The sequence below is a fragment of the Tympanuchus pallidicinctus genome, unplaced genomic scaffold (genome assembly GCF_026119805.1).
Source record: "Tympanuchus pallidicinctus isolate F22 unplaced genomic scaffold, pur_lepc_1.0 scaffold15, whole genome shotgun sequence".
NCBI lineage: Eukaryota > Metazoa > Chordata > Aves > Galliformes > Phasianidae > Tympanuchus > Tympanuchus pallidicinctus.
In genome coordinates this window covers 36,377,885-36,390,137 of record NW_026294669.1, presented here as the reverse complement: position 1 = coordinate 36,390,137, position 12,253 = coordinate 36,377,885, and the positions used below count along the sequence as shown (strand labels likewise).

The window sequence follows — 12,253 nt, the reverse complement described above, 5'->3', positions numbered from 1 at the left end:
AGTTAGAAAAGATAACTACTCACAGAAAGATACTCAAAGACCCAGATAAGTCTGAGGCTTGCAGGTATCTCACGTTTACCAGTCTTGAAGTCTTGTTTGTTAAAGATGAGATGTCATTCTTTTGTTTAACCTTAATAGACTTGACAGAATTGCACAGTGCTTTTGATGGACCTAATGTCATTGGTCTGTTGATTCACAAGTGATTTGACTTACTGTTTTTCAGACCTCCAGAACTGGGTGGGCCTCCTCCAGGGAAAGCAGTTTTATCTATGAATTGTCTGAGTTACGGTGTGATAAGAGTGGATACAGAAGAGAAGTTGTCTGTTTTAACTGTACAAGATGTTGGTCAGATTATGCCAGGAGGTAGGAGAACTTTTAATATACATTTAAGCATAATCCATGTAACTTTACTATTGTACCTGTGCTGTTGCAGTAAATAGAACTGGCAAATGAGAAGTATCTTCAAGGTAGTGTCACTCAGATTTTGACACTTTATCTAAAAACTTTAGTAGCAAGTGCTATCTCAGCTAGGGACATTCATAAATGTTCACAGGAGAGATTAACTGATGGTAAATTTGAGTCATCATAGATTGTGGACTGTGCAGGTGCTTCATGGCTGGTTTTACAGTTGTGGTTTTGTTCATTTGTCAGTGTTAGTGCTGACAGATGTACAGATATGCAGTGACAAATGCAGCAGGAAAAAAAACGAACTCTTAAAGCTTACTAGGAACTGTGCTGTTTTATCCAGAAGATGTGTCTGATTGATAGTCTATGCATTCATACAGAGCCACGAGCCACTCTGAGCTGTGACGGTACATTTTCTTCAGCAGCATCTGCAGCAGATTTCTGAGCCTGTTTTCTGTGCCATGGCAGCATGTGTATGTTGTCCACGATAGTGGCAGTGCTCCTCTCAGCCTGCATAGTGTGACTCAGAGCAAAGCCTGGCTGAGATTGCTGGCTTGTTGGCAACAGTTGACTATTTTCGTAGGCTTTGCTTTTATTGCTGCTTTTTAAATTTTATCATTAGCTCTCCAGCATTCCAAGACCTGTCTGTGTCCTGTTGTGGCCTTACCCATCTTAAAGTGTTTATTTATGGCCTCGGCACCTTGGTTGGTTAGCATTGGTGCTTTTCATCTTTGAAACTGGTACTAAGTGTGCAACCTGCAGCCAGCTCTCATTTTGAATTGCTACAGAGTCTTTGTGAGGAACATATTTTATGTAGTGCATGGTATGCAGGAAATTCCCAACAATTTCTTGAAAATTCAGGAAGTGGCAATTTTGGAGTTTCTTCTCAGTAACAGTGTGACACTGAAACTCTGCCTTAAAAATCAGCATGCCTAGGTGTCTCTTTGAAATGTATTTACACCAATGCATGGGGAATAAACACGATGAGGTAGATGTGTGCAGCTGCAAAACTACAGTCGTGTTGGGATCACGGAGACATGGTGGGATAGCTCTCCTGGCTGGAGCATTGCAGTGGAAGGATATAGGCTCTTTAAGAAGGGAAGGTGGGGAACATGATGAGGAAGAGTTTCCCTTTATGTGTGAGAACAGGTGGAGTACATGGAGGTCTGCCTGGGCATAGACGAAGACCTGTCTGAGGGCTTGTAAGTAAGGACTAAAGATCAGACAGGTATAGATGACACTGTAGTGGGTGTCTGCTGTAGGGCACCCAACCAGGAACAAAAAGTGAATGAGGCCTTCTACCAACAGCTAGAAGCATCCTCACATTTGTGGGCCCTGCCCCTCATGGGGAGCTTCAGACACCTGAGTGTCTGCTGGAGGGAAAACACAGCAGGGCATAGGCAGACCAGGTTGCTCTTGAAGTGCAGGAGGATCAGCTTCCTGACCTAAGTAATAGAGGATACACTGAGGAAAGATGCTCTGCTAGACCTTATACTCACAGAAGTGGAGATCATTGAGGATGTGAAGATTGAAGGCTGCCAGGGTCATGTGATAGTCAAATTTGGGATCATGAGAGGAAGGAGCAGGGCAAAAGTAAGATCACGATGCAGGGCTTCAGAAGAGCAGACTTCAGGCTCTTCATGGATTGACTTGAAAAGAGTCCCATGGGATAATACTGTGGAGAGGAGAAAGGCCGAAGAAAGCTTATTAATATTCTGAGAGCTCCACCTCTAAGCTCTTCTGTTTTAAAATGTCATTTGCAGACCGTGGCTTTATACAGTAGTAAGAAAAATTGAGTAACTTACCTGATGTAAGGGGAAGTTGGAGTTCAATGTTTATCCATCTAGTGCCTCTAAGTTATTAGCTATTATTAGTAATAATAGTAATTAATAGTAATTAATAAAATTAGTAATTAATAGTAATTAGCTATTGCTATTTTGAAACATAGCAGTAAGTGGCAAAACCGCTTATAAGTTAAGCCAAAGTTGAGCATCTTAATTCATTAAGTGTTTTAAAAATCTCATCAGCATCCAGCTGTTAGTAACTGAGGCAGATTAGCTTCAATTTGGCAAAATGATAAAAATGTCATGTCTGGAATTATTTTTTAGCAGAAATATCTCTGTACTTTTCCAAAGACAGAACGTGTGCAACAGAGTGATTTCTAGATGATGATTCAAGGATTTTGTTCCCTGTGACTCAGAGAAAAAAAAAAAAACACAGAAAAATAAAAAAAGAAGAAAACTTCAAAAGTAGGAAAAAAGTAATAATGTGGGCAAAATTTGTGCCAAATGAAAAGAAATTGTTGATTTCAAGATTAATGGCTTATTTTCAAACGAATCTGCATGTATATTCTAATATTGGATATATTTGTGACTTGCCTTGTACGATTTACACTTTTTCCTACGTAGTAGTCGTGGAGGATGGATATACTCTGATCCTTCTTGCTTGGTGTTTGGCATACAGGAGAGAACATACCACCATTTCTTGTCCTGTCAGTTGTCTTGAATTACTCGGCTGACTGATGACTCTTGGTCTTTCCCTGTTCTTTTCACTTTCTTTAGATTGCAGTACTTTTAACACAGACCTAATCTGTGTCATGTGCCATCCCTGAAGGTAGTGCTTCCTCTTCTGACCCCTGTCAAACACTTCGGTAAGGTCTTGAAAACTCATACATGCTCTGGTCATTGAAGTGTCTTACAACATAGGGGCTCACATTCCTGAATTTCATTTGGTCAGCTGAAGGTTGGAATAGATGATCTCTGAGATCCCTTCCAACCCGGGCTTTCTCTATGATTTTTAAGAAAGGAGACAAGAAGACCCTTGAAGGTCCCAGGTGGACTTCATTCAGAAACGAGCTGTTTAAAAGGTAATGGATATAAAGAATCCATTTCTGTCTCCTTTTCTTCAGACTTGCTACTTGTTCTGAAACACTGAAGGTCCATTTACTTTCAGGATCTCAATTAGCAATTAGGATGGAGCCCTTAGCACCAGAATAATGCCTTATGTCACACCTGTTTAACCCATAAACCATTCTTGATGCCATGTTGCCTTGGCTCTTCACTTTCATTATCAACTATGATTGCCAGTAGCAAGAGCCACCACAGAAGCCAGCATCCGTGAAGAATATTCCCATGAAAGACAGCATGGGAATTCATAAAATAGATCCTAGTATGCATTTCAATGGAAGCTTCTCTAGTTCCTGTGAGTGATTATGTTTTCTCTCATCTGTTGATAAGCTGGGGCTGTTTTGCATGCTTTTCTGTCTGGGAGCCAATCCTGATAAGAAGCAATGTTTGGTTCATAAAAGCCTTTAATTCTTTTTTTTTTCTTTTTTTCTTTTTTTCAAATTGGACTGGTAAGGATGGTAGTCCTTACTTACTTACTCCTACTTCCCCCTCGGATGGAATGTAATTGTCGTGTAACCTATCATCCTGGAAGATTGTTATACCTTATGCTAGGATATGGATGCTCGAAGGGACTCAACCACATTCAGTTTTGCCTATCTGCTGCTTCCTGACTCTCTTTCCATCCTTCTCCTTCTGACTTTGACAATAGAATAATCCTCTCCAATCCAGAAGATCTATATTCCTGTATCTCCTAATCCTATAAAATCTGATTCACAGAAAAAGTGCAGCACTTACTTTCTTACACTCAAGTAGAAAAGTGTAGGTTTGAGCCAGATCTTTAGCTTCTGTAAGACAAATGGGAATGCATACTTCATCTTCAGTTTGTGGACCTCTCTGTCTCTGAAAGCATGTTTCCAGATGCTGGCTGATGCCTCTTCACTGCAGAGGAAGTTAGTTCCTTTATCTCATTGCCTAATCTGTGAAAGGATTTGTTAGAAGACAACTCTGTGATGCTTTTAATTACATCCTGAGGTTGAGAAGTACCTTAATCTATCTTAGTTCTCGGATTTTATTGCAGCAGTCAGTTCTGTGTTCTGTTTGGCTTCAGTCTGCCACATTAGATGCACTACATGGTCTCCTACTGCAGAGTCACTTCTGAAATTCTGCAGCAACAGGTATGCTTCTGACAAGATGTTCTCTTCTAATTTAAGTGTTGTGCTCCTGGTGCTTGTGTGACCACCTTTACAGTGTAGATTCTCCTTCATCCTAGTCTATGAATGCTCTTGCTTTATGCCTAATACCCTTCATAGAAGAATGGGGAATCAGATCACTCTATTGAGCAGCCTCGTATGCTGTTTTCTTTGAGGGTTTGGTTTTAATAGACTCCCTGCAAGTATCTTCTACAGTGGTGGTAGAGGTGTTTTTATCCTAACCTTTTGGTCTTTCTTCTGAGCCTTTCTGCTTCTAGAGAAGCTGCAGTGCTAGGAGGGCCTCCTTTTTATTCTCATGGACCCAGGCCTTCCAGGAAGACTTGCTCCCTACAAGAAAATCTTGGAATTCCACTATTGGCATACAGTAACAATTGCAGAAGGATCTGCTATGAAGCCATGAAAGTGGAAGGAGAGCACTCTCTAACAAGCATCAGGCAACTTTGGTAGCTACAGATTTCTGTGCTAGCCAACTGCTGTTGCACACCTGTGATGTTCTTCTCACATTCATGTGGTGCTGTCCTTGAAATACTCGAAGCTGAATCTAGTCTTCGGTAGGGCACTGGTGCGGACATTTGTTTGCACAATAGAATTCTCATCCTCTGCTAGAAATCTTGTGGCAGGGCTGACTACTAAAAGTCATCATCTGTAAGAATGTACATGTGGACTCATTTGGAGAAAGAAAATTTTCCTACCCAGTAATCATTATTCTTCATGATGTGTAGTCCACATGTACATTCCTGTCCCATCTGCTTTTCCCTTCTCTCTAATTCTTTTTCAGATGCGATGCTGTTGAGAGCCTGAAATGGTGGTAGATGCATTCTCTTGTATATCACACATGAAGCAGGAAAAGAAGGAGAAGCAAGATTACAGGCTCCACAGATACTGCAAAAGGAAAACCTTGCAGTAACACGTGGCAGGGCAGAACTATGCCTGCTGTTAGAATGTATGTGTAGACTACCTATGTCATGCATTGGTTACTGGTGAGTATTTTTTTTGACTTGATGAGGATGATAGGATTATCCTTGGGCTTCGTGAATGGAGCACCATTGCAAACTGCAGGATAATCCACTGTTTTTTCATGTTTGTGAATGAGCTGAGGGTTTGCAGCATTGCCTACAAGCTGTCACTGTCCCCAGCTAATTATACTTCCATATGCATTGTTATTTAAGCATTACATACAGAGTTCTAAGATTGTCAAACTGTTTCCGGTGGTAAGAAAGAATCTGTTTAAATTTGTCTTTTCTAACATTTCTCCTCCTAAATTGGGTTTTTCTACATGAGTAATAATGAACTGCTAGCTCATACTGTGTAATTTAATTCTAGCCTTCTAGTTCACAGCAGTTTTCAGCAGCTAAAACCGTTGGTTCTATTTTGGACTTGGACTTGTGCTAGACAGGGAGTATAGTCTCCTTATTTGGCCAAAAAAGGTTAGCATGTCAGCATCCCAAACTGTTAATAAATGTTTGGTGTTCCGATAGGTAGTCTAGAGGTTGATTTATTCGTAGGGTGATTTATTGTCTTTCCTACTCAGACATAAGTTGTTGCCAGCAGAATACAAGCGGAGTTCTCGGTCAATACCTGCAGCAAAACTGGCTGTATCACGTATTGGTTTTGGATGAAATGTGCCACATCCCATTTGTGATTTCTCTTGGTAATAGTTGAACTGTAGAAAAGTGAGAGCTGTCTGTGTTATAAATTAAGACTGGCTAAATTGGAATACAGTAGTATGCTCTTTCACAATGGCTGTTGTTGGCTAAAATAATTCAAGTGGTCTTGATAGAAATGAACAAACTAAATAAATTTTAGAAAATTAACTAAAGACATGATCAAATAGCCTTTTTGATTTATCTTTAATCTGGTAAATGCTAAGCTAAACTTCCTTGTTCCAATATGCCTTCTCTCTTTCCTTTTTCCTTTCCCTTTGGGGATGGGAAAAGATGACTCCGGAGTCGGTAAGCAAGGAGTCTGCTTAGCCAGAGAAGCCTCTGAAGACTGTTTCAGGAGGCAAATATAACCAATGGCCAGAGCAAAGATCAATGTAGTACTTGATATGATTTTCTGTCCATTTCTAGTGTGTTTCTCACATAACTTAAGGGGTGATACTATGAATACCAGAATGTGCAATAATAACACAAAGGGAATGGTATGTCTGTAATTAGAATCTTTTCATCTTTCATCTTAAAACTCATGTTGGCTTTCATTTGATCAAGGCATCAGCCTTCATGCTGAAAGCCAATTGCTACTGTTCTGTTGCAGCTTAAATATAGGCTGCGAAATACTGTGGTAATAATACAAAGTGTTTGCAAATTTGTACCTTTCATACCTTTCAGAGCACGTTAGTCTGGCTGTCAGAAAGATAGAGCTCTCTTTCATGCTGTGTTTATTGCTGTAACTGATAGGTAATTGGTACTAAAATCTTTGCCTGCCTAACAGTAGCCATGTAACTTCTGTATCAGTTGCTGAAATGTAGGAATGCTACGATTCTGCTTTCTTCTTTTCTCCTTAGCTAAGGTCTGTGTTGTGAAAGTGGATGGGACTCCTTACCTGTGTAAAGCCGATGAAGTTGGAGAAATATGTGTGAATTCAGGCACAACTGGAATGGCTTACTTTGGCCTCCTCGGAATCACCAAAAACGTGTTTGAGGTTTGTCTTTTTCCTATGCAGTGTTGTACCCCCAGTATTTCTTCTTGCAAACAAACTTTTCTTTCCGATACTTTTAATTTTGTTCTTTATTACTTACTGTCTTTCATTCTTCATGTCAGAACGTGTCAGCTGTCTCTATATTCTGCAGTCCCATATTCTGTCAGTGTTGGCATTTCATTTCATCTTAGTCTTACGTGATGTTACTTGTAGACAGTAGACAAAGACCTGTAGACAATTTAGTGGCACACAGTTGGAACACGGAGTTAGAAATTAGCTTAATATTTGTGATCTTCATACAATCAATATGCAGTTATAAATTAGTTAGAGAAGCTTCTCTTGTGTATTGCAAATGGTATGTCATTCTTCAAAGTGAACTCTGGTGTTTGTTTGCTGTTGTGTTTAGAATGGCAAGAGTCTGGATGTGTGAAATTTTGTTCCTAGCTATATGAAAGAAGAGATAAGAAGGATATAAGTCATAATCCTTATAGTTTGTCAAACGAGAGCATAAGCGTTCTGTCTGCCTAGATTTTTCCTCGCAATGTTATCCCAACTTCAAGTTTCCCTTTCCTAGCAAGAAAGGAGAGGAAGTTCTGTAGGAGTCACGCTCACCAGTAGAATTTCAGTGGGCAGCAGTTTGGAGACGTGGCTAAAGCGTGGAATTCTAAACGAGATGAGAGAAATGCTGGCCTTAATCTTCATTTTCAAGAAAGCTCTTTCTGTCTGTTTGCCAATGTTAGCATGATACGCACCTTATCTGTCAGCACTGTCTTTAACTAGTGACAACACCAGCGAGAATCCTGATGTAATGGAGGTATGAAGGGGAAAAAAAAAGCAAGGAAATTCTGGGTTAGATGAACTGACATATTCTTCATTATTTAAAAAGCTGTTCATATTTCACATGGTAGTAAATGCTGTCATCAGGTAGCTTTTCAGCTGAGCATAGAGCTGAAGTGAAACAGAGGCAGAAAGCATTTTAACTGAGTGTCTGAATATTTATTCTGTATTTTTTCAGGCCGTTCCAGTGACAGCCACTGGTGTGCCTGTTTCAGATCAGCCCTTTACAAGAACGGGACTTCTTGGCTTCGTGGGTCCCGTAAGTGCGAATGAGTAATCTTGGCCTCGTCCTGACACCCTGCTCTGAGTGATGGAGGAGTCAGGAGGTTATTTCTCCTCTCTTTCTGATCTTGTCTTCTTTTCAGGACTATCTGGTGTTTGTGGTAGGAAAATTGGATGGCCTAATAACAGTTAGTGGTCGCAGACATAACGCAGATGATGTGGTAGCCACAGCACTGGCAGTAGAACCAATGAAATTTGTCTACCGGGGAAGGTGAGAATATTGGAAACTTCAAAGCACTGATTGAACAGTGTTCCTTTTGTTCACCCTCAAACAGTGATGAAGCAATATGGTCTATATGGGAATTCTGCTTGTTATTTTTTGCACCTGTACTGTGCAGGAAAGGTGACACGAGGTTGTAGTATGCCAAATAAGGACTTGACTGTCCCTGCTAATTTAAGTCCCTGCTATTTAAAACTTCTTTTAAAACTTCTCTTGAGAAAGTCAATTTAATCTTGACAGAGAATATAAAATACATCTCCCCTTTGTCCCCCTGAGCACTCTCATGCAGAGTGGCCTAGATAAGACCTTTGCAGCAAGTTCTAAAGAACAAAGTAGAAATGTTGAGGCAGCTCAGGGACTTTCAAAGACTGTGTGTGCTGTATCACTAGCCTGTCTGCTCTTCATTATGTTCAGGTATTTTTCCTCTGCAGCAGAGGTGATGATGTAGAACTGTTACTGACTGTTACAAAGTCAAGCTTTCTTTGTTTTCACATTGCTACTTTAATTCACTTATCATAAAAATAATGGCAGTACTTAGTTAAGACATGATTAATATTCTTTCCGAGAAGCTGCAGGCCTAAAACTAATTCACAAAGGGGACTAAGTATTTTCAGTGCATATACTGCTAATTTAGCACAGTTGTTGCCTGTCAGGAGAAATAAAATATGTAGAAGCAAAATGTGTGCATGATGGAGTTAAATAGGCAGGAGCTGCAGAAACCCTCCATGCATGGAATCTGCCTGGGTTAAACACATTGGTGACTGCAGATTCTCTTAACCCTCCAGCATAAACAAATGGCAGAATTGAACCTACATTTGTTCTGAATTTGTGATGATGTGGCATGAATGATGCTTGTACGTCTTGAAGCACTGCTACTGAAGATTACAATCATTTCCATGTTATAATAAGCCATGCTGTGTTCGTCATGTGTTGCATCTCATCATTCTCTTGTCCTTTGCATTACAGGATAGCAGTTTTTTCTGTGACGGTTTTGCATGATGATCGAATAGTGCTTGTGGCTGAGCAGCGCCCTGATGCATCAGAGGAGGACAGTTTTCAGTGGATGAGCAGGGTTCTACAGGTAGTCAGATCTGTCCTTTCTCTCTTTCCAGGTGAATAAGGCTAATGTAAGAGATGAGAATCTTAAAGCATCTGTTTTCCTTAAGAAAAATCTTTCAATGTAACAGGAGTTAACGATAAGCTGACTGCTGAGGGTATTTCAGAGCTGACAATTAACAAAAAATTTGTAAAAATATTTCCTTTCAGAAAGTTTTTGAACTTAATGTTACTACAGTGATAGTTTCTGTGTGTTTTAATTCTGCATATGTCTACCAGTTTCATACTGACTAGGAGAGTTAAGTCTGACAGTGTTTAAGGGTCTTTAGTGTTGAGTATCAAAACAGATGCTAAAATCTAAGTCATTAACATCATTATTCTAGATCACCAGTGGTAAGCATTGAATCCTTTTTGCCTTGCTTGCTGTATTGTGCTCCTCTGGTGGGGCAGAAGAGAGGAGAATTCTCATAGTTGCATTTAAGGATTTGGGAATGAATTGAGCAGTCATAGGGAAGTAACAAGTGAGAGAGCGCAGGTATGGAAGAAGACTGTTAAGGGAAGAAATGATGGGATGGCCAGAGAGAAAAACTTAAGGGAAGAGACTTCATAAGTGTTAGACAGTAATTATGGTTTCTGTCCGCTTTCAGTTTTGTAATTTTTTAAGGGAATACCTGGTAAGAAGCTGCTTTTCTCACGAGAATATATTATTCCTGCTTTTAGAAGTGTCTTAGCTAAAATAGAGAATCAATTTTTAGGCAGCAGGATGCTTTCCTTCCTGTTTTTGTGGTTCTGTGTTCTACTGTGCTTCTGTGATTGTGCCATACGTGCTAAATTTGCTGTGATATAGTTTTGGCTTTTTAAAATCTCTGCACTTTTTGCCCACTTTTAAGAGACTTTCCTAATCCCTGATGTGCAGGTGGCATCCCCTTGATAGAGTGCACAAGCCAAAGTCCTGGGTCTGCTCCTGCTCCCATTGAAGTCATGGCACAACTTCTATGAGTTCAGTGAGTGCAGAATTGGACCCTTTATTTGCAAATTGTGGTGCAAGTAAAAATTTTAATGTTATTAAGTGACTTGAATTCAAATTCTTGCTTTAGCTACATCCCAGCTGATAATGTGCAATGTATTTTCTTCTTCTCTATCAAGGCAATTGATAGCATTCACCAAGTGGGCGTCTACTGTCTTGCCTTGGTGCCAGCCAACACTTTGCCAAAAGCACCACTTGGAGGAATTCATATTTCAGAAACCAAGCAGCGCTTTTTAGAGGGTGCACTGCACCCTTGTAATGTCTTAATGTGCCCACATACTTGTGTTACTAACCTGCCTAAGCCTCGACAGAAACAACCAGGTGAGTAAACCAGAATGGCTGTTGTCTGCATGTCTCCTTTTGACAGCACATGTAGAGGATGCCCCAGTGGCAGTGTGACAGCTCAGGGCCTTGCCTAATGGATGGCTTAAGATGCCTCAGTTAGCAGAACTAGTGGTTTTGTCAGAGCACCCTGTGCTCAGTGAGGACATTATGGTCTGCCTTTAATCCCATGTGAATGCAGGGACAGCCTCCGTGTACCAATTTCATGCTTCCATAGCTATACTGTAAATCGTCCCTGTGCTGGCCAGCTTGCAACGACAGTCCTCAGCCATGCTGCAGCTCTTGCAGGAAAACCAAACTGCAGATAGACCACAGCTTACTGAAAGAGTACTAGGCTGGTTTAGTGTGCGGCATTATCCACCTCTCGCTTTCTCTGTAGTATATTATATTTCTTTTTGCTTTTCATCTTTTCCTGTCTGAATTCCATGTGGATTTTGAAGTAATCTACAGAATGAATTATTGATAACTGCATGTTCCTTGTGTTTCATTTTTCTCATTTTGCACTTTTCTTTAAATGCAGATGTTGGTCCTGCTTCAATGATAGTAGGAAACCTTGTTGCTGGAAAGAGAATTGCACAAGCCTCAGGGAGAGATGTTACCCAGCTGGAGGATAACGATCAGGCAAGAAAGGTAACACAAGCATCCTCACAATATTAAACATTTGAATTGGTTTCTTCCAAGCAAGCAAAGAATAGGCATGGGATTCTGCTGAAACTAAGGGTGGGGCATTTTTAACAGACTTTACCATCTTTTTCAGTTCCTGTATTTAGCAGATGTTCTTCAGTGGCGAGCTCAGACAACTCCAGATCATCCCCTCTTCCTGTTGTTAAATTCCAAGGTGAGATGCAGGTCACATCTTATTTTGAGATCAAGGTCAGCAAACTATTGTTTGGATTCTAAAAGAATGGCGTCTAGAATTCTTTTTCCTAGAATGCTTTAAGTTATTTTGGTGTGGAATGTCATGATTTTGAAGCGAACAGAAATCACTGCTACTTAGCAAGCAGCGTTAATTCTTCTACATCTGGAATTGTAGTCTGTATCTGGAATTCTATCATACATTCTGCATTTCTAGCTTAAGAACATTGTAGCAGCCGCTTTTCCCAATGAAAAACAATTTCTGTCATATTAATGGAAGTCACAATCTGTCCTTGACCCAGAGAATAAGAGTGAGAAGAGATTTGAGTTGGAGAATTTTTTAATGAGAAGATATGGAAGCTAGGCAGAGAGCCATGACTTCAGCAAAAGCAGGTCCTGTCGAACCGACCTTGTGGCTTTTTATGATGGCATAACGTTGTCAGTTATATATAACTCTCAGTGCACACTCAGCAAGTTGGATGACACCAAGCTGTGGGATGCAGGGGACAGAATGTCATCCTGAGGGACCTAG

At 40.3% G+C, this 12,253-nt stretch overlaps 1 protein-coding gene across 3 annotated transcripts in view; it reads left to right on the top strand.

The window, feature by feature from the left end:
- DIP2A (disco interacting protein 2 homolog A) overlaps positions 1-12,253 on the top strand; it is a 102,606-nt gene that overhangs the window by 70,765 nt on the left and 19,588 nt on the right. For 2 of the 3 annotated variants that reach the window (XM_052674528.1, XM_052674527.1), the window contains exons 18-25: positions 224-363; positions 6,969-7,105; positions 8,118-8,198; positions 8,305-8,432; positions 9,408-9,522; positions 10,644-10,845; positions 11,387-11,496; positions 11,624-11,704. In XM_052674528.1, the coding sequence (XP_052530488.1) occupies positions 224-363; positions 6,969-7,105; positions 8,118-8,198; positions 8,305-8,432; positions 9,408-9,522; positions 10,644-10,845; positions 11,387-11,496; positions 11,624-11,704 (994 nt within the window). Of the gene's footprint in view, positions 1-223; positions 364-6,968; positions 7,106-8,117; positions 8,199-8,304; positions 8,433-9,407; positions 9,523-10,413; positions 10,502-10,643; positions 10,846-11,386; positions 11,497-11,623; positions 11,705-12,253 lie in introns of those variants that run through there. The other variant, XR_008204546.1, reaches the window with a different exon arrangement.